This window comes from Mastomys coucha, unplaced genomic scaffold, assembly GCF_008632895.1.
Source record: "Mastomys coucha isolate ucsf_1 unplaced genomic scaffold, UCSF_Mcou_1 pScaffold10, whole genome shotgun sequence".
Classification (NCBI taxonomy): domain Eukaryota; kingdom Metazoa; phylum Chordata; class Mammalia; order Rodentia; family Muridae; genus Mastomys; species Mastomys coucha.
The window spans coordinates 5,032,655-5,055,537 of record NW_022196892.1 but is presented as its reverse complement, the minus strand read 5'-3'; the positions used below and the strand labels follow the sequence as shown (position 1 = coordinate 5,055,537).

General features: G+C 41.5%; 1 protein-coding gene and 1 long non-coding RNA gene across 30 annotated transcripts in view; one reads left to right on the top strand and one right to left on the bottom strand.

Annotated features, from left to right (window-relative positions):
- The window catches only part of Cadps (calcium dependent secretion activator), a 470,401-nt gene that overhangs the window by 311,948 nt on the left and 135,570 nt on the right, over positions 1 to 22,883 (top strand). For 18 of the 29 annotated variants that reach the window (XM_031345138.1, XM_031345106.1, XM_031345032.1 and 15 more), the window contains exons 10-13: positions 2,998 to 3,106; positions 8,379 to 8,591; positions 12,978 to 12,989; positions 21,528 to 21,664. In XM_031345138.1, the coding sequence (XP_031200998.1) occupies positions 2,998 to 3,106; positions 8,379 to 8,591; positions 12,978 to 12,989; positions 21,528 to 21,664 (471 nt within the window). The remainder of the gene's footprint in view (positions 1 to 2,997; positions 3,107 to 8,378; positions 8,592 to 12,977; positions 12,990 to 21,527; positions 21,665 to 22,883) is intronic. The other 11 variants (XM_031345056.1, XM_031344954.1, XM_031345099.1 and 8 more) reach the window with 1 other exon arrangement.
- On the bottom strand, positions 7,688 to 8,437 carry LOC116073355. Its single transcript, XR_004111776.1, has 2 exons — positions 8,211 to 8,437; positions 7,688 to 7,910 (listed from the first exon to the last, which is right to left on the bottom strand). It is a non-coding gene; the product is annotated as an uncharacterized LOC116073355 (long non-coding RNA).

The following is a 22,883-nucleotide window of genomic DNA, read 5'->3' as shown; positions in this document are numbered from 1 at the left end:
GGAGGAGGAGGGGGAGGAGGAAGGGAGCACAACACAGACGAGAAGTTTGAGGCTGAAAGATGACAGTTTACTGGACCTAGCCAGGAACCCAGCTTCTATGACCACCCTCATTTGCACTCAGACATCCTTTGTAGGAGAAGAGGAGGTCTTGGATGTCCTGCTTGTTACAAGGAACTACTTCGTGTTCCCTTATTGAAAGTTCTTCTTCTGGTCTAGCCTGTAAGACAGTGCATTCATTCTTCAGAATCCCAAATTGGGCAGTAAAATTCTCATGAGAAACCAACAGAGGGCAGCAGCAGACAATCCAGCTATGTGAATGGGCTCTTTCCTCTTACTCTGAACCTTCAGGACTCAGGACAGCGCAACCTATTGTGAGCCTGAAAGCATCAGTTTCCTAATTGCCCTTAAAAAGAGACCAGTCTCACTGTAGAGGAGATTACAGTCGTCCCTGGCTGGGTTCAAAGTCTTAGAATTGTCTCTTTCAATAAAGGGAAGTAAGGGGTGAGGGATGTGGCAGTCCTTCACGAAGGCATTTGACATACGTGGATGACGGTAAATGTGCCTGTGAGCTTGGCTGGAAGCTAGGGGTAGGCCTGCTTTGCCACAGGCACAGGCTCCTTGCCAATAGGCCAGATGTAGAAAAGGGAAGCATCCTCGCCAGTTCTGCATACACAGTGACAACAGGGTCCTGAAGGCGGGCCTGCAGCTTGGAGCACCACCCTGCACTGCCATGGAATGCCAATATCAGTAAAGTGAGGGCTGCCATGTAGGGCGCCAGTGACAACGGCCATGCCATCGGGGCTTGGGGCTGCCTGGCTGTGACTGGCACCTAGCAGTCGAGTGCTCATTGTTTGTGACAGCATGTCACTGCGGCACTTGTCTAAGACAGAGGGGAGACTCTACCAAGTCCCTGCAAGTGCCCCCTCAATAGCAGTGGGTAGCCAAAAACAAATTGAGAAGCTCAATACTGATGAAAGCAGCACTTGTTATATGTGAATGTGGGGTGTTTGTGGGAGGGGGTATACCTTTGTGTGAGTCCAAGGACATTAATGTTACAGAGCAGGCTAAAACCCAACCTTGGGCCACAGTCTTTGACTTCCACTATATTTGGAGGCAGGATCTCTTGTTGCTCTTCACTGTGTAAGGCAGTTTGGCCAGCATGTGGGCTTCTAGGCATCTCCTACCTCTCTTCTTCTCTCCATGGGGCTCTGTGATTGCAGATTTGGACTACCCATTATGGCTTTACATGAGTTCTAGTAAACTAGATAGACGAGTGTCTTACCCACCAAGCCATCTTCCAAACCTTTTAAAGAACTGCAAAGAAATGACTTTTTGTTTTCTAACTACTGGCCAAGATTATATTGGGAAACACGCATAGAAGTGTTGTCATTCAGTCAACCTTGTGTCACAAAAGAGTGGCAATGCATGTTTTAACCCAGTCGCTGTAAGAACAACAATGTGGGCTGAGGTAGTACACAGTGTAACCCCAGAACCCAGAATATAGGGGAAGAGAATCAGAAATTCAAGGCCAACCTGAGACATAAGGAGACCTATCTCAAAATTGTAAATAGGAGGCTGGAGAGACAGCCCAGAAACCACATTAAAAAGGGCTCGCTGGCCTAATTTATAATAGAAAGGAGCTGGAAAGAACCCAGATGTCCTTCAACAGAGGAATGGATACAGAAAATGTGGTTCATTTACACAATGGAGTACTACTCAGCTACTAAAAATAATGAATTCATGAAGTTCTTAGACAAATGGATGGAACTAGAAAATATCATCCTAAGTGAGGTAACCCAATCACAAAAGAACACACATGGCATGCACTCACTGATAAGTGGATATTAGCTCAGAACTCGGAATACCCAAGATACAATTCACAGACCACATGAAGCTCAAGAAGAAGGAAGATCACAGTGTGAATACTTTGGTCCTTCTTAGAAAGGGAATCAAAATACCCATGGTAGGAGATACAGAAACAAAGTTTGGGGAAAAAACTGAAGGAAAGGCCATTCAGTGACTGTCCCACATAGGGATCGATCCCAAATACAGTCACCAAACCCAAACACTATTGTGGATGCCAACAAGTGCTTACTGATAAGAGCTTGATATAGCTATCTCCCGAGAGGCTTTGCCAGTGCCTGACACATACAGAAGTGGATGCTCACAGCCATCCATTGGACTGAGCACAAAGTTGCCAATGGAGGAGCTAGAGAAAGGACCCAAGGAGCTGAGGGGGGTTGCATCCTCATAAGAGGAACAACAATATGAACCAACCAGTACCCCGCAGAGCTTCCAGGGACTAAACCACCAACCAAAGAGTAGACATGGAGGGACCCATGGCTCTAGCCACATATGTAGCAGAGAATGGCTTTGTGGGACATCAAATGAGAGGAGGGGCCCTTGGTCTCATGAAGACTTGATGCCCCAGTGTAGGGGAATGCCAGGACAAGGAAGCAGGAACTGGTGGGCTAGGGAGCAGGGAGATGGGGGATGGGATGGGAAGGTTTGGAAGGGATAAAATTTGCAATGTAAATAAAGAAAACACCTAATTTAAAAAGGGGGGGACTTGCTGGCCAGTCAGCACAGCCTAATCTGTGACTTACAGGCTAATGAGAAACATTGTCTCAAACAACAGGGTAGATAAATGTCACCTGAAACTTACCTCTAGCCTTCAAACACAGGTTCACATCCATGTAAATATGCCCCCACCTCTGCCACATGCACAGGTATATATGGGCACCCACATGAAGTGCATACACTTGATAAAAATAAAAGTCAAACAACCGTAATAAGAACCGCTGACTGTTCCTAATCACCCTACTAAGGGACAGACTCTTCCATTCTGCACATGAACTCTAACTCTACCACTGTCAGATGCTATACTCAACGTGAATGAGACAATGGAGCACTGAGGCTTCAGTTAAATGTGGACGGTTTCCAAAGTGGGGTGAGCCTTCGTGGGACAGTCTCACAGTCTGCTTTTTTGTCCTGCAGGTCAGCCAATACACTTTTGCCATGTGCAGCTATCGAGAAAAGAAAGCAGAACCTCAGGAACTCCTACAGCTGGACGGCTATACTGTGGATTACACTGACCCTCAGCCAGGTACCCACCCCTTCACTGGTCATCCACCCACAAAAGACAAACTCATGTTGGCAAGATGGACCATGTTAGGCAGTGACCTGTTATACCAGAAAGTCTCTGGTTCAAAGCCAAAAAGAGAACACACACTTTGGCATCTATGCACCTGGGACCACATCAATGATGTACTCTACTATATATTGCTGAAAATACCCATGAAAAAGAATATATACTTGTATACCTACCAGGGAACTGCATTTGTGTGAGACTATGGTATGTGTGTTTGTGTGTACATATGAGTGTACATGTTTATGCATGTGGAGACCACTGGTTGGAGTCAGAAATATTCCATTGCTCTCATTTTTGAACCAAGAGCTCAGTGATTGGCTAGGCTGAAGTGATGGCCATGAAATGCCAAAGTCTCTGCCCCCTCCAGCAGTAGGCTGACAGGTATAAGCCCAATTGTTATATGGGTGCTGGAAATGAAATCCTCACTCTTACACGGTAAGCACTTTACCAGCAAGAGTCAACTCTTCAGCCCCTAACTAAGCCATGGCTTCAGCCTCAGTGTGTGTCATTGTTTTGGTATCTAAGAGAAGCTGCCTCCCAGCATGCTTGTCCCTGGCCAGAGTCCAAAACCACACAAGGTTAGCTGGTGGAACTAGAGAAAGAAACTTGTGCTGCCCACTGTATTCTTTACAAGATGCCTCTCTCTGAATCGAAGCGTTGACGCGCCTGGGCTTAAGTAGCGAAGAGCGCCTTGCAAGTGGTGGTATTTCTTGTAAGTTCTACATTGCATACATTCTACATCCTGCCCCCTCACACCTCTCCCCATACCCATTTTATTTTTTCCCAGAAAACTGAATAGAAATCAGTCTCAAAGAACCTTCAGAATGGGTGGGGGTGCGAAATCATTTCAGCATATTAATGAACAACAAGCACCAGCAGCCCTCTCCCGGAGAAGTTCATTTTTATGCCAAATCTGCACAAGGCTTTTCCAACCACACTGCATCATTTGGCCCAAAACCTTTTTTTCAACTCCCATATTGCTCTTCCACGTGCAACAAAATACACAGGAGGGGGAAAAAAGCAGAGTTTGAGAGAAGATGGAGCATTATGGGGTGTTAACCCAAAAAAGGTATGACAGAGAAGACTAGTTCCTGCCCACCTAGGGTCATCTGTCCCCTCAAAATCCTGGCCCCCAGAGGATTCGAGAAAGTCAGACCCTTTCCAATTTCTGTATGTAATGACATCCTGCCAGAGTATCCACTGTACAGCACTGAGTTCATGAGATCTGAATTCAAATTTTGTCCAGAGGTTTTCCTAATGAACAGGAAGGAGTTAGAAATGAACATTCTATGCAACATGTCAGAATGACAGGATTCTGCACTAAAAGCCAGCGACATTGTGGGGTAGTTTGTATTTCTCTCAAGTTTTTTTTTTCCCTCGCTCGGGGTTTTATTTTACAAAGGAAATCAGTTATACCTAAGATGTATACCTTAGAGACAGAGGCTAGAATACCAATATGACAAAGAAAACCAAGGCCATTCTATGCCAGGGATTCCTGCTGAACCAATCCGCACTCTTCCTTCTGTATGGCCACCAATGCCACTGTATGTCAGGGACTCCTGTCAAGTCAGCCCCAACTCCCTCTCTTCTGTGAAGTCACACCAGACCCTCATCACAATCCCACAAGCAAGTGGGATCAGAAATGTCATTCTGGTTTTCAAATTAAGAAACAGGTTGGAGAGGTCTCAGGTTATCTGACAGTGGAGCCAGGCCCTGGGACTAACCTGTGTCACCCTCTTGTGCTTGTCACTGAACAATTACAGTAAAGCTACTCAAGGAATTTACAGATTAAATCAGGGCTTCCATAGCAGGAATATGGAGGTGGGGAGCTTCTATTCCACACACATGAATGACTCCTGAATACTCTCATTTATAAGTTTATATTTAGTTTACCTTCTGTGTATGAGTGATTTGCCTGCATGTATGTTAAGTATACCACATGCTGCAGTACCCACAGAGGCCAGATGAGGGTGTCAGATCCCCTGGAACTAGGGTTAGACGTGGTTGTGATTTGCTGTGTAGCTGTTGAGAACTTAACCTAGGCCCTCTACAAGAGCATCAAGAGCTTTTAACCACCGAGCCAGTGTTCCATTCCTGCATGTATATTCTTAAAGCTTTGTTTATTGTCTCCACATTGATCTGATTAGATTTAATTTCTTCATGAGAAATGTAAATGGAAAGTTAATTGACTTTTCCTGTAATAAGTCCTATTTATTTCCCAAGTAATTTTAATTGAAAATGGAAATTTAATATTTCTATTGTCCTAATTCAGATTATTTTTTTTCTTTTGTGATCTTGGAGACCCTAGGGTCTCATGCGGCAAACACTCAGCCACTCACTCTTCCTCTTGTCTCCTTGATACTCACTGAGGCATCCCTCAAAGCTCTTCCTCCACTTCGAAATTGTCCTTCTCTTCATGTCATTCAAGTTCCCAGTTTGTTAAGTGTGCACTGTCCTTGCTAGAGCACCCATTTTATACAAGTTATGAGAAACCAAGTAAAGATCTCCTCAGAATGAAAACCACTGGAAATCTCTTCTTAAAGCTGCTTTAATGCTGAATCACTAGATCCTCTTTGTAAAGATGTAGCTGGGGCTGGAGAGATTGTCCTTCGTTAAGAACCGTGCCACTCTTGCAAAGGTTCCAGCACCCACATGAGTGGCTCATAACCAATTGTAACTCCAGCTGCAGGGAATTGATGGTCTCTTCTGGTCTTCACAGACTCACATATGCACATACCCACACAAGCAGATATATGTGTATAAATAAATAACTTAAAAATAAAAAGAAAGTAGCTATGTATTGATCCTAGTCCCTGGCCATTATCAATACAATATCCCCACAATGTATAAATACTTGTAAAAGAGATACCTGGATTAACACGCTGAGCTCAGGGTAGAAGTCTTCACTCCACTGCAATAACACCTAGCACTGCTCTGCTGCAGACAGACTCCTAACTGGCCTTGCTGGCAGCTTGGAGATGTTAATCAATCATTCTTGAACCTCTTGGCTCTCAGATAATGGGGAGATGATACATATCTGACAAAGGTATAACCTTTATATCTAGCTAGAGAAACACCACCTCATTGAAAATGCACACTTTGGAATATGTTGATGGACATGAGCTAACTTTGGCCTTGTTCTAAGTGCTGACCTTGAGAACTACCTTCAGAAAAACTGAGACCATTTTTAATATTTCTGAATACCTACTTTGTGCTGTGAGTTATGCTAGATACAAAAAAAAATGGAAGAATCAGATAAAACCTTGGTTTGTATGGTGCAAAGTACACTAGGGAGCTTAGTAGAAGTTAATAAGAGCAGTACATGGCTGGAGAGATGGCCTAGCAAGAGCACTTCCTGTTCTTGCAGAGAACCAGAGAGTGGTTCCCACTACCCACATTGGTCAGCATACCACCTGCAAATCCAGATCCAGGGGATCTGACATCTTCTTCTGGTTTCCAGTCTGTACACCCCCCCCACACACACACACATACACACACATAAAAACAAAATGAATCTTTTGTTAAAAGACTAATAGAGCAAACAGTCAAGGTAAGAGAGATTATCAGAGATAATTATCAGAGATAGAGGTCAAAGAAGAACTCATAAGAATGTTACATCCAACTAAAGATATGTAGAGGGAGGGACATGTCCCTCTGAAAGAGCCGCAAGGAGCCTCTGTGAATCATGCAGATATGAAGTACATACATGAAAGAAGAGAGGAGAGACTGAAGGTGACAGAGAGTCAATGCATGTGGATTGCAAACCTTGACAGACCCTGGGTCTCGTTTCAATAAGATGGGGCCTCTGGTGAGCTAATATTAGGTATTGACTTAGTTCAATACTGAAAAGTGTTGAACTTTTCAGCACTAGAACGTGGTGCTGGAAATGCTTGTTTGAGATAGGAAACTGTGCAAGGTAATTCCAGCCAGATTCAGGAGCCAGCACCAGTGGCAGCAGAAGGGTCCCATGGAAAAAATTGATGAAAGAGTCTAAACTAGCCCAAAGATTGCAGATGACACTTTCCAGCTGGATGGGCTCAGCTCTTCTAAGGTGGCAAGAGGTTGAGACAAAGCCCAGGATGTCAACATTGGGTGTGACATGTTTGAGATGTCCATCCAAGTGCACAAGTCCAGAGAGCCACCACTAGTCTAGGTCTGGAGTTGAAGTGGGGCGGGACTTCAACGAGCTGAAGGGAATGTAAAGCACCTCTCGGCATATTCTTAACACATAAAAGTTATCATCAGGAACTATAAATACAGGAATGAAAAACAGAACTTCAGGAGCTTCCACATTTAAAAGGTCAGAAGGTGGAAGAGGAAGAGAGAAAAGTAAACTAAGCAGAGCAGCCATCACATTCTGGGAGGTAAGTGGGGCAGCAGGTTTCTTGAAAGAGAAAAGTTTCAACCAGAAAAGAGTGCAGATTGCTGCTGATTATGTGAGACAGTGAGCTGAGTTAGGATTTCACATTGAACACTGGATGGGGCAAAGTTAATAACATTGGTGGCCTTGACAACAGTTTTTAGGAAAGCAGCAGCCAGATTAGAGGGGCTTTATGGTCAAACGGAGAGAGCCTTTGCTGTTCAGAGATGATTCTTTGACCTATAGTAAGTACCAGCATCTTCAGAGAGCTTGTTGGAAGTTCAGGATCTCAGGATTCACTCCAGACACATGGGAGCCGAAACTGCGCTTGATCAAAATGCCTAGGTGTGCTGCATATGCAGAAGTGATGGAGAAGCCTCAGTAGATATGTTCTTTTCACTGTAAAGAGAAGAACCACAGGAGAGTAGCTGAAGGGAGAAGAGGCCAAGAGAAGTAGTTTTTGTGACAGTGGTGGTGATGTTTGTGATGGTGGTGATGCTGCTGGTGATGATGGTGGTGCTGGTGCTCGTGATAATGGTGAGGCTGGTGCTGGTGATAATGGTGAGGCTGGTGGAGATCATGATGATTTAGGGAAGAACTGTGTTTGTAAGAAGGTGTTTAATGCAGCGGTTTTGGCTTATTGTCACTAGCAAGACAAAGAAAGAGATATGTGCCAGCTTTAAAATGTCTCTTAAATACCTTGTCCCACTCAGTGGCCAAGTAGCTTACAGCTGCCTCATCCAGAAGTCATAAATTGCTCCTCCCCATTCTGGCCCAAGGAAAAGCAGTAGAAATTGCTTTCTAAGGGCTGCTCTCTGCTGATGTTCTCACAGCTCAGCTTAGATGGTACTCTTTATTTCCTTGCAGGTTTGGAGGGTGGCCGAGCCTTCTTCAATGCAGTCAAAGAAGGAGACACGGTGATATTTGCAAGTGATGATGAACAAGATCGAATCTTGTGGGTCCAAGCTATGTACAGGGCCACTGGGCAGTCGCACAAACCTGTGCCCCCTACACAGGTGCAGAAGCTCAACGCCAAGGGCGGAAACGTGCCTCAGCTGGATGCCCCCATCTCACAGTTTTGTAAGTACATATGTCATTCCTTAAAAAAAAATAATAGCTCTGTAAAGTAGGTCTTCCAAAGTTGGATGAGAAAAATTAGTTGTTTTTATTTGTAGGATTCTAAAATCACATTTGCTAGGGGCATGTAGATAAAACAGGGTGAAACTTGGGGCAAAATCTTAGATGAAAGTAATTTTAAAGTGCAATACTTGAGATTCTCTACCAAGGACTAAACAAAGGAATGTATATTTTATATCTATGCCTATCTTTTGATTTTGCCGAGAGTTTGGAATTCACAGCCAAATGCGTATTTGTTTGAGTCCCTCAAATATAGTAGATTCCGTATATCGGTGCTTCGTCTCCTCCTATTAAAAGGAATTTAAAAATAGGGATGATTTGAAATAAACTTAAATCTGCAATTTAGAACCATTTAAAAATAAATGATGACATTATCACATGCAGTGGGAAAAAAAAAACATGATACCTAAAATCACATTTGGAGCAGAGATATCAGAGACCCAAAAGCAGCCCCCAGTTCATCAGCAGTTTCCCCCTGCCTCTGTGTCTTTGTAATCTCTGTATTGCCACCTTTTGCCCCAAATCTCCCAGTACTTCTAAAACCCAGGATACGGTGAAAGCCAAAGCTAGATTTTTATTTTAAGAAAAAAAAATTAACTAAGAGATCTGCAGATGCATTGTTTACTCTGCACAGAGTCCTTCAGCTTTGTCTCAGGGTAACTAAAGTGTGTGCCCATCCACAGAACTGTCGTGGTGGTTTCTTATTTTAGTACGAGGCTCCCTCTTTCAGCATAGGTCACTGAGCACTTGTCTAGCAAGGAGACATATTAATGAGGAAGTCACATGAGACTCTCTCGCTCTTATGGCATCTGCATCCCAGGGAATATTCAGGTTACCCGCAAGTCAGCCTCCCCCAAAGCCGACCATTTCACACACTGACAGACAGGACAAATATCACAAGGTGGTATTAGATCAAGAGGGTATTAGGCAAATAGACAGGCAAGGAAGACTTCTCAGAGCTTAAGTCCAAATGCTAAGGCGATGGCTCCCAGATCTAGGAGGCATGGACATGAGAGCAGAGGTCCCTGCAAGAACAGAGAGTCCAAAGTACAGGCTGTGCTAACCTGGGATGCTTGCTCAGAGCTCCACTGTTGCTCTAGAGCCAAACCTGAGTGTGTGTATATAGTGATTTTACAGCTATAGAAACTATAAAGGGAAATTAAGTTTTCAAGGAGTCCCACTGCTATGTATATTTCCACTTGACAAAGGTATGGGTTTTTGGGGGGAAAGCAAACTCTACTCATCAGGACCCCCAGTTCCATGCTAATGATCTCTTAAAGGAAGATGTGTTCTTTGGTTGAACCTGACATACAACTCCATACCGTAAGTAGCCTTCCACAGAGAAAACTATGAAACATGAGGCTGGAACTAGAGTAGAGGGGACAGCCCTGCAGTGACTAGCCTTGAGCTGTCTGCTCAAGATCTTGACTAACATAGGCATATCCAGTATTTATTTAATTTCTAAATAAAGGGCATCTGTGTGCCCTTCCCCCCCCCCCCACTGCCTGACAGCCTCTGGTTAGCACATCTAGAAATAATATTACCCACCATACCCTCCTGCATTTGCTTTGTATGAGACAAAATCCTAATTATAATCACCATCCAAATCAACTTCATGAAAGATCTATTTCAAATGATATTTGGAAAATTCTCTTCTTTCCAAATGGTCTCCTATTCTCCCAAGATCATTTCACTTTGCATCTCGTGTCTCTTCTGCCATCCACCCACAGTAAGAAATGGCTGCTTGGCTTGTGCTTGGCCCTACATTTGTTCACTAATAGGGGAAACAGAAAGGACAACTAGGGGTAAAACTGAGTGGAGAAATGGTGGGAGTGCCCCTCAGCAATAGGGCATATACTTGGAGCATGTCCTCAGATCCTAGCATCACCCCCACAAAGGAATTTAGAAGACCCATGATAGAAGCTGTTGAAGAGGGATAGCCTTTCATGGAAATACATGAAGGCCAAAGGTAGAGAGTTTCCCATATAGACAGGATTTATTTCATTCAACTGAAAGCTCAGTGACTCATACATGTAGCAACCCCGTTTGAAACATCTTAGATGGGTCATGCAGCAAAATCCTCAAAGGTAGAATTGGAGGATAAGATCATCCTTGTAGATTATACAAGGTATATTGATTATATCACAAAACAAATGTAATAGTATGTGCTATAAAATTATCAGAACCTCGGGTAGTTCACCTTCTCTAGTGACCCCTTAAGCTCTGCATGGAAGGGAAGGGCCTTCAGAGAGTGAGGTGCCTTCATAGCTACCTGGTTCTCAAAGAACAAGGCTATCACATCCAGCCATTCCAATTACCCACTACATGAGCCTCTGTTCTCACAGACAATGATGTGAATGGTGCTCATTTAATTGTGCAATGCCCAGTCTTCCCAAATGTGCATCGTGTCCCCATGATTAATGCAACCCAGGAATACTGATCTTCATGTCCCCACTGTTGCTTTGTTGCATCTGAAGCAGAGCCCCCACACTGCCTTAGACTATTTGTTGCAACCACAGTACCACCAGGATACTTCTGTTCCCCAAACTTAGAAACCAGCAGAGGAAGCCAGTGAAGATGTAAACAGTGCCTTCAGACCCTAAACATTTACTGTTAAGGATAAAGAAATCCACAGGAAAGACTAGAAAGGAAACCAGGACTCTGCCTGGGAAGCACACAGAAAAATATGGCTTTGAGTGGGACTCATAGGTCTTAGTGGAACTTGCTACAGTACAGTCACAGTCACAGCTATCTATACTGCCTTAAACCAACACCGTCAAACAGGTTAAGCATTCTGTATGGGAAACCCACCCTTACTTGCCTGAGGCTTCTCTACTTGTAGCAACCAAGTCCCATGTCCCAGAAACTTCTCTGTACAGGGCAAACTGAGCTATGGTGGTCACTGAGGGCAACAAAGCAGGGGAGAGGAAGTACCAATCCCAGTGAAGTTCTAAATAGCAAACCTTGGTCTTTCACTTATCATCACAAGAACTAATGAAAGCACAGATTTTCTAGCTAGAGACAAAAAGGGAAAGGAAGAAAAGATTTAAAAAGGAGAGAAAAAAAGAAAATCAAGTATTGCATTTTAAAAAGGTTTCCTTAAGTTCCAAAAGGTCAGGGTCATTGCTACATACTTGACTGTGCACACGCCTAATTAAATCTTGGTTCTGAGTATTTGTTCAAAGCACTTCCCGTTCTTGCCAGGGGATGGTCTTAATGACTTTTCCATGACTTCACTTGGTAATTGCTGCATTCGAATGTACACAGCTAACAGAAGCTACATAGAAAAAGGAAGCCACATAGGAATGTTTTGGGGACAGAGGGAAAAAAATAAGAAACACTCCAATCTTGTCCTGTCGCTGTCTGTTCCAAGGAATCCTGGGAATGGGACATTTGCACTTTGGGAGAGTTGAGAGTATCTGGTTTTGGGATGTTTCCAAATTCAGTTTAACTGACTTTTTGGGGGCAGTTGGCATTTTTTTTTTTCAATTTCAAAAGTTCAATTTCAAAATGAAAAGACACGTCTAAGAAAGAGTGGAGTGGAGTATTTATATGAAATTGGAAAAGCTGGGAAAATAGATCCTGCTATTCATTTGTTTGTGACTGCAAAGGTCTGGGGAGGGGTCCATCAGCCTTGCAAACCTTTTGTTCTTCTGTGGTTTTAATTTTGTATGTGTGTTGTTGATTTAATTTTTCCATTTTAGTTAAGTTATTTTCTTATAAGTTGGTACCTAGTTCCGCAAATTTTTTTTTGAACAAATACTTGTAATTCTCCAATTTCTAAAGCCAACATTGCACACTTTGAATATGTCCAAATTTGGAATTGAGTATTGCCACAGTTCACTGTGCGGAGTGGCTACTCACTGACACCTTACCCCTGTCTGTGAGTATCGGAGACATCCTACAGAGAAATAATACAGTGCTCATTTGGTGTGGGGTGGGAAAAGAGTGTATGTTAAGTTTTGCCATTCAGTCAATGATTGCTGCATATAGTGCTTGCATTTACTTGTTTTAATGTCTATTTCTCCACTAACAACTGTGAACTACCTCATGCACCCCAGAGTTGGATGTTGCTGAGAACTGCTCTATTTTTATCACCACTGAGATAATCTGCAACAGTTAGGGGGATTTTTAATACTGCTGGTTTGGGGGAGGTTGATTTTTGTTGTTGTTGTTGTCGTTTTGTTTCATTTTAAGTTTTCTCGTTCAATCTTTGCTCAAACCCAAGAACTGTAGCTGCTAGGTTAGAACTCCTGTCTGCTTTCCTGAGCCTTGTTGCTAGTCTTTATGTTATTCTGGTTTGTTCCTTCTTACCCTGCTAACTTCTAGCTGGACTGAAGGGTAAGTGCTCCCCTATAGCTAGCACAGCTCAGATAATCTGACTCGATTATCTGACACCTGCAATGTGCTTCCTCTCTCCTCTTCAATCTCCCTCATGTCTAGACTTTGTAGTACAACTCTCGTGTTATTTCCCTGACCTTAGGTTTAAAACGTAAGCTTCCATACTGAAGCTAGGATGCATGTCATGTGTGCATAATTGCCTCCTCTCCTTGGCTTTCATATTGGCATCAAATGAACTTTTGAGTAAAGCCAACCAGGAACTTCTGATATTTTTTTCATTCCAAGAATTTTGATTACTATCACAACGAAATGGCCAACAATGCCACTGTTTCATGGAATCCACAGTTACCTGACTACTCAATGCCTGAAAACAGATCATTTTGCACTTTGACACAATGATGTGTTGTTGTTGTTGTTGGTCCCCCTTCCCCATTCAAAAGATTAGAATGGTCAGCTACGCCAAATGGTGTAACCATGGATACAGTAGCAGAGAGAAAGATGAGGTAGGAAATCCACTGTTCTTAACTGAGAAATATTTGGAATTGCAAACTACAGTTATTAAATTCTTTGAGCCTTAGAGAACATATTCAACTTGGCTTACTGGTACATACATCCTCAAATGAAACCCATTGAGGATTGCTTTTGAAAGCAGAGCTGTAAACCATAGTCCATCCACAACAATGGCAAGTTAAAGACATGAAGGAGTCCATATACTTTATTCACAAAGGTTTCTGGTCCAGGATCTCACAGTACCCAGGAGGATTTTGAGCTCTCCACCATTCTGTTCCTCCCCCAGGAACAATGACAACAATAACTTGATCAACTTCATTTGTATTTCTGTTAAATTTTCTAAATATAAACCTCTAAGAAACAGAAAAACAATACTTTAAAACTTTAGGAAAATCTTTCTCTATTCTACTTTTAACCAAAGAGAGTTTACAATTTCTTTATTCATATAGGATCAAGCTGTCTACATAAAGTGTGTTGCAAGAAGACGTAACATTAGAGAGAGACAGGCAATTTGGTCAAGAGAGCAGGCAAATATGTATTTGAGTTATCTGAATGCTAATTTAGAAAAATGTAGGTCATACCATTCCTCCTGATCATTTAACAGTAGCCTTTTCTTTTTTTTTTTTTTTTTTTTTTTTTTTTTGGTTTGGTTGTTTTATTTTAATTTGCTTTTTCTCCCTTTCTTTCTCTTTTATTTTGCATACATGTATTCCTGGCTAGCAGACAGATGTTTTCCACCACTCCCAGAAAATATTTAACTCAACTTTCCCTTCTTCTGAATATCTGATGAGGCATCTTAGCAGCTTCCTATAGGGGAGAAATTAGTGGGAATGTAGGACTTTGTTTTGCTTTTGTTTCTGAATGAGAGGACGGATGACTAGAGGACTGACTGGTTCTGTTCTGAGCGAATTGACATGTATTTGCACATGCGTTGCTGTCCTAGTAGATTTTCTAATAGTCATTTGCCTTATTTCTTATAGTTTTATTTTTGCTACATTTTCTTCTATTGTCAACTTGCAATTGCTACATTGCAGGAATGCAATACCAAAGAATTGATCCAACAGTCACGTAATTTGTATGACCCCCCCACCACATTATAAATCTTATTCTTATTGTTAAGACTAAATTGCTTTTTAAAATGACTCTATAGTAAGTAAGGTCCAAATATTTACAAATATGATAATCCAATCTAAAGAAAGTAAATTAAATGAAGATTAATTTTTATTGATTAATATTTAACAGATTGCTACCTAATTACGTGAGTATTATCATGTCAGTAAGATACATTATTAATTAAGTATAGAACATTTATCTCTGCTTATATAGAAAGAAATATAAAATTAATTAAAAATAAATAATTATAATAGGACAATTCATTGAAAATGTAGTAATTGCAATAGGGAAAATTACAAAACATTTATTATTTTGGCTTTGGATTATTGACAAAACAATAATCCCTGTTGCAATATGATTTTTACTCAAAGCTACTGTCTTTCAAAGAACTAGAAGACATCAGCCCTGAAATAATGTTCATGTTTGCCTTTTTGGGCGTTTTGCTGTGGTGGTTTTCAAACGCCTTGTGACCTTTGGCCTCCAAAGACGCCATCTTCTCCCAGCCATTCATACTAGAGTGCTCTAGTCAGAGACACCAAGAAGTGAAGGCGTTCCCAGGCAAGGGGTCCACACTGTACCTCAGGGCAGTAGGCATGGGAGGGCCAGTCTCATGCTGTGCACAGCTCAGGCAGGGCACAACATTCCCTAGTTCCTTGACTATAGCAAGAAAGCACTTCTAGAAAGATCTGTAAACAGCCGGCTGCCACCAGTCATTGTCAGTTCTTGATGTCATGTCTGCTGATGAGGCTGACGACTGTCATTGTTCGTTACTGTCCAGAGCATACATTCACTCCCGCACTGTCAAGCAGATATGACATGCACACATTTGCCATATAAGAAAGACACAAAGTCACCTTTTAATTTACAGTTTGAGTTCACAGATGACTTTCAAGTTACATTAGCTATTCACTTGCCTCCAGCACCTATCCAGAGCAACAAGCGTCCCAAGTGTGCTCTAAATTTCAGAAATAAAATAGCTACTGCTGCTTTGTCACAGAGTGGTTTCCTGAGGAAAAAAGAGCATTCTTAAACAATTTACTAATAAGCTAACAAAATTATGTTCAGTAGCGGAATTCTTTCTCATTTTCACATAAAATTCCAAAGCATAACATTGCAAAATAAAGCTATTTATTCACCTTTTGTTTTTAATTCCCGAGCTGTTGTGATAATAGTGGGGGGCGTGGTTAAAAATTAGAAATTTAAAAACTACGTTATCCATTCAAGCAAAGTGTATTCATTTGGTATACACTGTAAATGTACCTAAAATATAGTTATCTAAAATAAGATCACATAAATATGCTTTCTAATAATAGGTATTATGAAAAACTATTACATATTTTCTAGTCATATCAGCTTTAAAAAAAGACAATATCAACCTTGAACTGAGCCCAGATATCATAACCACCTAAGGAGTAACATAAATGTCAGGTAGTGTCTTGGGGACTAGTCACATGAATTTCAATAAAAGAGATTAAGTGAGGCTGTAAAGTCCATAAAATGATAGCACTGTAGAAAACAGTATATTTTAAAAATTCCTTAAATGTTAAAACCACAGTTGTTTCTAGCCAAGCTCATGTAAAGTTCTGATGACTATTCACCTGATGGCTATATACCTGCTTATTGTAAGCGTGGATCCCTCACCTTGTCTCTGTGTAATAAGCAACAGTGATAGGATTTAAAATTCTTAACATGATAGAAATGCCTTTCCTAACTTTATTTATTGAAGTATACCTTGAAGCCCATCTCCATCCCATACCACAAAGAACTTTAGACAATTAAACCTCACAGGTCAGGTGGCCAGCATCATTTGAAAGGTGTGAATTCCACCCTAGCCATATAGCCTACAAAAAACTACATGCCCACTTTCAGTATACTACAAACCCTCACAGACTAATACGGACTTGGAGATAACTTCCTGAAGCCAAGTCTGGGAAAGGTTGAAGTTAATACTCAAAATCTACTAAACCCAAGATATGTTTAAATTCTTTTACATTAATAATCATAGAAACAAAGGATGGTTAAAATGTATCAAGCAAAGCAAGCAGCGTTCCAAACAACACTGGGGTTTCACAAAGCCTCATTGTCCTCCTGATGCTATTTTGTTCAACCTACATTGGAATTCATTTTCATTCTCTGACACATACAGGGAAAGTAACCCCAGTGCTCTGAGTTCAGGAAGCACCTCTCTAGAACTTTCACTCTAGGCTGTTTTCCCCTGGTGATATCGACACTGGATTTCCTTTCTCTTCAATCTACCGGTTCTCATTGTTTGCTCAAAGGGAAAGGGAGTTGCAAAGCGCATTTATTTCTCGTGTTCAGCGCTGTAAAGAGAACAGACTGGGACAGTAGAAGAATGATTATATGGTGTTGCTTGGGAAGCGCCCACAAGTTCTTTGAAACAGAATTTAGAACAGCTGGACTACTGCAGTGTTTTATTTTAAAATAGACAACATATGTAATGCATATGGTCCTAGACATGTATGGAGACACAAGCAGACAATCTGAATGGTATCCAAAGACACCTGCACCTAGAATTCTGTTTCCTTCTATGAGATTTTTCCCTAAGAGCACATGTTCCCACTTTTGGATTTGTGAGATGCCATCTGAGTCCCCATGTGTGTGTCTCCTTAATAAAGCACGCGGGGACCTGCTGAGGATGGAGGTGTCAGAGTCCTTCATTCAGTTGAGAGCCACCTGCAAAGGATCTGGTTCTTGCAGGGGTTAACAAGGACATAACAGCTCAGGGAATGCTCCCAAGGAGCAGGTTCCCTGCTCAGAGACTCTGCTGTGTATTTTCTGACACCAGAGGAATCAGAACATAGCCTTGAAAAGACAGGGCGAGTATAGGGATTCGTTATGTAGGGACAGGGCAGAATTATGAAGTGGAGAGACAGGGATGGGCTGATAGTCTCCTAAAATAATATAAACAAGCAAGAAGATATGGTGCATTAGCTATAAATAGAGAGTCCTCTTTGGCTCACGTATGGCTCTGTAGGAATATGAAATCTGCCCATTGACTCCCAGGCAACTATTGAGGGTTTACTACACAGTTTACTAACTGGTGCTTTTCTGGCCAGTCACTACATCCAGTCAGCAGCTCTTTGACAGGATCTGTAAATATCAAAGACAAGTAATCTATGGAACTTTAAACATTTATATATGATTCATACCACACAATTGGTATTCCAACCTTACATGCAGTTATTATAAATTCCATCCTAGCCCCTTGATGAACTCTCTGCTCTTCTAACTAACAGATAAACTGTGAGCTTACTCTAAGAGTATTCCTAAGGTCAAGAACTAGCAGACACTGGGCCTGAGAGATGGCTCAGTGTATAAAGGTGATTGCTGCTAAGTCTGACAACCTGGGTTTGGTCCCCAGAACCCACATGATGGAAGAAAAGACCCAAGAGTTGGATTTTAAATTCAATATGCTGGCCATGGTTGGCATTTACACATGTACACAAGTGCACATGGATGAACACATACAAGACATAATAAATTATTAAATAAATGTAATTTTAGAATAAATAGAAAACAGTTCCTGAAAGGATGGGTTTATTTACTTTGATGAAATAAACTTAGTATTTTAACAAGTATGAACTAAGTACTCTCTGTGTTCTGTGTTCTTGACTGAATGCTTGGAGTATAGCAGAAGACAGAAAATCCTAGAATCTCTCCTCAAAACTCAGATGTTTTGAGTTGATAAGTAAAGTTAGCATTCCCAGCTCACTGTTTTGTATTGTTTTTTTTTTCTTTTCATAATATAAGCTTGGAGAAGCTATTCAAACTAGTCCCAAGAATCAAGCACCATATAAGCATTCTTGACTTGTAAGAACAATTAAGATAATGAGCCTACTACTGAGTGGATGGTAATGTTATCTTACTTTCTAGAGCTCACTCCATTATGCATCATCCCTCATGTACAGATATACAAGGATCCTAAAGATCACTAGACTGCAGACTCATCTGTCACACATGGAAACTGAGGCTTAGAGATAAACAATCTCAGCAGCACATGACTGTTTGACAAGGGAGGCCAGATGCCAGGGAGACAGCTTAATCAGTAAGGTACTGGCCATGCAAGCATGAAGACCTGAGTTTGGATCAGCAGGACACAGAGAGAAACTAGTCACATCCAGTGCCCTGAAGGCTGTGATAGCAAGATTCCTGAGGCATGCTGGCCAGCCAGTCTTGCTGACTCAATGAGCTTTGGATTTAATGAGAGACCTTGTCTGTGTCTGGATGTCTCTGTTCAGGTCCTTCCTAGAGGGCCAATCTTTCTCTTCAGACCATTTCCTGAGTGGCCATAAAAGCAAAACACGACAACAGAAAAGTATTCAAGAGACTAAAACAACTGAAAAGTATGATGCTTGAAATTCATGCCATAATTTTAACCGCGTATAAGGTCAAAACATATAAGGTTAGAGCCACTTAGGAAGATAATCAACATTAACTTCTTACCTCCACATGCACAAGCATACACACACACACACACACACACACACACACACACACACACACACACACACTAAATATCAAGCTAAACTCCAAGCCACATAAATTCCAATTCTGGGTCATTCTTTATGTAGACGGAAGAAGAGACATGAAGGGGGAAAAAGATGTTTTATTTTTATGGTTATTTTTGAAAAGAGGAAACTGCTGACTTTACTCATATTTTTCTCTGAGCCTGCTTCAGACTGTCAGTAGAAATGGAAGCTATCTCTAGACGTACTCTCAGCCAGCAACAGCGATCAGCACAGCCAGCTAGATTCATAGAGGCCCTGTGACAGCTTAGGGACGGGGAGGCTGGCTATATCCAGATCTCCCTAGAGGGCCAAATTGTCTCTTCAGACCATTTCCTAGGGGCCAGAAAAGCAAGACAGGTCAACATCAAAGTATTCTAGAGGTTTCAACAACTAAAAGTTACAACATTTGAAGTCCATGCCATGTTCAGCTCAAGTAAGGCCCAGGCCAATTTGTCAGCTCACAGCCTCTGCTGAGTAATCCAAGTGTTAAGACCCTGAAGCTAGCCAAGCTGCCTGATCTACCTGTTAAAATTGGGAGGCAGGGGGTGGGTGTGGCTCTCCATAAGGAGGTAACAGGATAAGCAATTCAAACACTCCCCACACTCACTTCTTCCTGAATTAAACAACCTGGGAGTCACAGGATAGATGGTGAGAGCAGTATCTGTGGCCCAATTGTTATAAGGGTCTTTCTACCGGCAGGGACCCTGAGTAGGAGAAAGTGGAAGATACTTCCTTGCCTTGGGCCACAAGTAGTACATCCACACCCAGAAAGAGCCAGCTTTCCCTGCAAGCTGCATGGTACCAAGGACCCTGAAGCCTAGCAACCAAAGGAAAGGAAAGCCATTAGGTCATGCAGCAAACTCAATTTCAAAGCACTTCCCCAAGGATGAGTCTGAGACAGCTACCACGGCAAGGAGTGCTCTTATAGAGCCTACTACTGCACAGGTAGTATCTCTTCCCAAAGCCCTTGCTTTATTATTTTAATGGACAATTTGTTAAAATATTATCCATGCCTTCTGGAGACAATGATTTTGTGTCTTGGGCATAAACAACGCATCATAATCAAACACCACTTACTACTCCTATGCAAAATGCCAAAGATTTTAAAAGTGTAGACATTGACAAGCTGCACAGTTTTGTTCAAACAATAGCTGAAGTCATTGAGAAATCACGGTGTTAAAGTCACACAGCTACCATAAAACAAGCTCACAGCCATACCCTAAGCAAGGGAGAAAAAGAAAAAAACAAAAACAAAAACCTTCCTAGGACAGAGGCCACATAGGGAAATATTATTCAAACACTTTCTCAAGTCAGAAATCAAGTTTCCTTTGCCCTGATTGCTCTGCTGGCTCGTGGCAGGTCCCTGTATCCCAGTAAAATGTTGCATTCAAAGAGACAAATAAAACCTTGCTTGATTCCCTCTGAGATTCCATCTTATTGTAATTGGATATCAGGAGAGGGAGTGACAGGGTCAACTGAGCAGATCTCTTCATCCTTGAAAAAGACTCTGTTCCTACCTTTTGAGGCTTTTTCTTGGTGGCACTTGAGCTATTTTGCCAGCTAAGGATAGTCTATTTTAGTTATAGATGTTGAGATTAATTAGTTAGCCCTTAGGAGGTTTTGCCTATAGCCTTCACCCTGTAAGGAAAAGTGTGAATACATGGAGACTTTTAACTCATAATAACTGGCAGACCACAGCCCTCACAGGGTAGTTTCTGTTTACTGATGGAGTATGTGCCCACAGGCAACATCCTTGCCTATCCTACACTAAATCCCCACTTAACTTATTCTCCCAGTTTCAATGAAAATCTTAAATTTAAATTAAAAAAGAACTTTTTATTTTGGAGGGTTGGGAATCAAACCTTTCGTGACACCAAATTGGCAATGAGATTTTGGAAGGGGATGACACAAATATTATCACTCTGCTGAAAACCAGCATAAGCCTTTCCCCAGATAATTCCAATAAGCACAGAGAAATTACTCTAACCACAACCGCTGGAATGGCAGAAACTGTTACGAAATCGAAAACCTAGCTAGTCTGCTATCAGCAAAGATCCGATCTGCTTTCAGTGTTTGGTGAGATGCAGGCGAAGTTACGGTCTCATGCATGGTTTAAAGAGCAACACGAAGCACTGGAATTGTGATCATTTGATAAACATGTTGATGCCAATATATTTTTGCCTAAATGCAGTAAACTTACCAGTAAGTGATGCAAGTTGACAATGGGGGCGGGGGGGTCAAAGACTATCTTGGGGGTAGTGGGGGGTGCAGCAGGGAGGCAGCTGATGTTCACAATGCCTATCGAATCTTGTGAATCTGAAATGTCAAAAAAAACTGTGATGTGTTTCTCTAAATTGTGTCTCTCTCCACATGTGTAAATGAACAGACGCAGATAGAGCTCAGAAGCATGGCATGGATGAATTTATCTCTTCCAACCCCTGTAACTTTGACCACGCTTCCCTCTTTGAGATGGTACAGCGGCTGACTTTGGATCACAGACTAAATGACTCCTATTCTTGCCTGGCAAGTATATCCTTTGATGTACAGCAATTACAGCGTGACATTTCTGAAAAAAAAAAATCAAATACCCCTCTACCTTTATGTCAGAACTCTACCCACTCCCTACAAAATCCCTTTAACAATTATAAGCATGTCTTTAATTTTCTGCATGGCAGTAGTTTTATTTACTCAAGAATCGATGTGATTTGGAGGAAGTGCTCAGGAGAGACATAGCCAATTCCCCAGCCACCCCATCTTAGCTTCTCCCTTTTCAGCTGCTACATGAGAAATCTTCCTAAGAAGGTGGTTGAGCTTAGCACCTGCTCATAATGAACTTATAAAAATTGCCTGTTTGTCGTAGATGCCCCACCCTCTCTATCCTGTACCTGATGCTCCTAGCTCATTAAGGAATACAATGCTTTGTCACTTTTAAAGATCGAGACAGTTGCTAACATGTTCCGCTGGTTCCACTGCCGTACGTGTAATGGGTTTGGGCTTGTTTATTTGGGTGGTACCTTTTCTGTCATAGTCAGAACTGTCTTTACCCTTGAGGAAGAAATTTAAAGGTGCAGCAGGCCTTTAGAAGCTCAGCTACCCAGCAGGGATTTTACATTCCCTGAAATCCCACTTTAAACCCTTTGTCAAATTAGTTCAGTTTAAAGACTGCTGTTACATATGTATCCAATTTTTGAAAACACGTTTTTGGTTTACAACTATCAAACCCCAAACTATGATAAAGATTCAGTTCATTTCTGTTTTCAGATTCTAAATGATGAATTTATTTCTTAAGCGTAAATATTACGAATCCCACTTTGTAGGCAGGAAAGAAGGAGGGGGATGATCAAATGATTTTATGCAGAGAACAGTTCTTCTCCTTGACTTCAAACATGGGAGTTAATACATTTATGTAACATTAATATTATATAATTAACTGACATTAGCATAAACCCTTATTCTGAATGATTATTTTAAATTCCCCTTTTTTGCGGCTTGAAGATATAGTGTGTTTTTTAAAAGAGGTTAAAATCATCTTAAAAATAGAAGTGGGATTCTGTAAGATAATTTATTAATCTATGGCTCACAGTGACACATTATCTCATTTAGAATCTCATCATTGGAGACTCTTACTTTGCCAAGTTGGAAAGGAATACCACATTGACTTAAAAAACAAAAACAAAGCAAATAAAAAAAAAACCTTACCTTGCATCGCAAGTCCATTTTTCTCAGATTTCCTACTATTGTG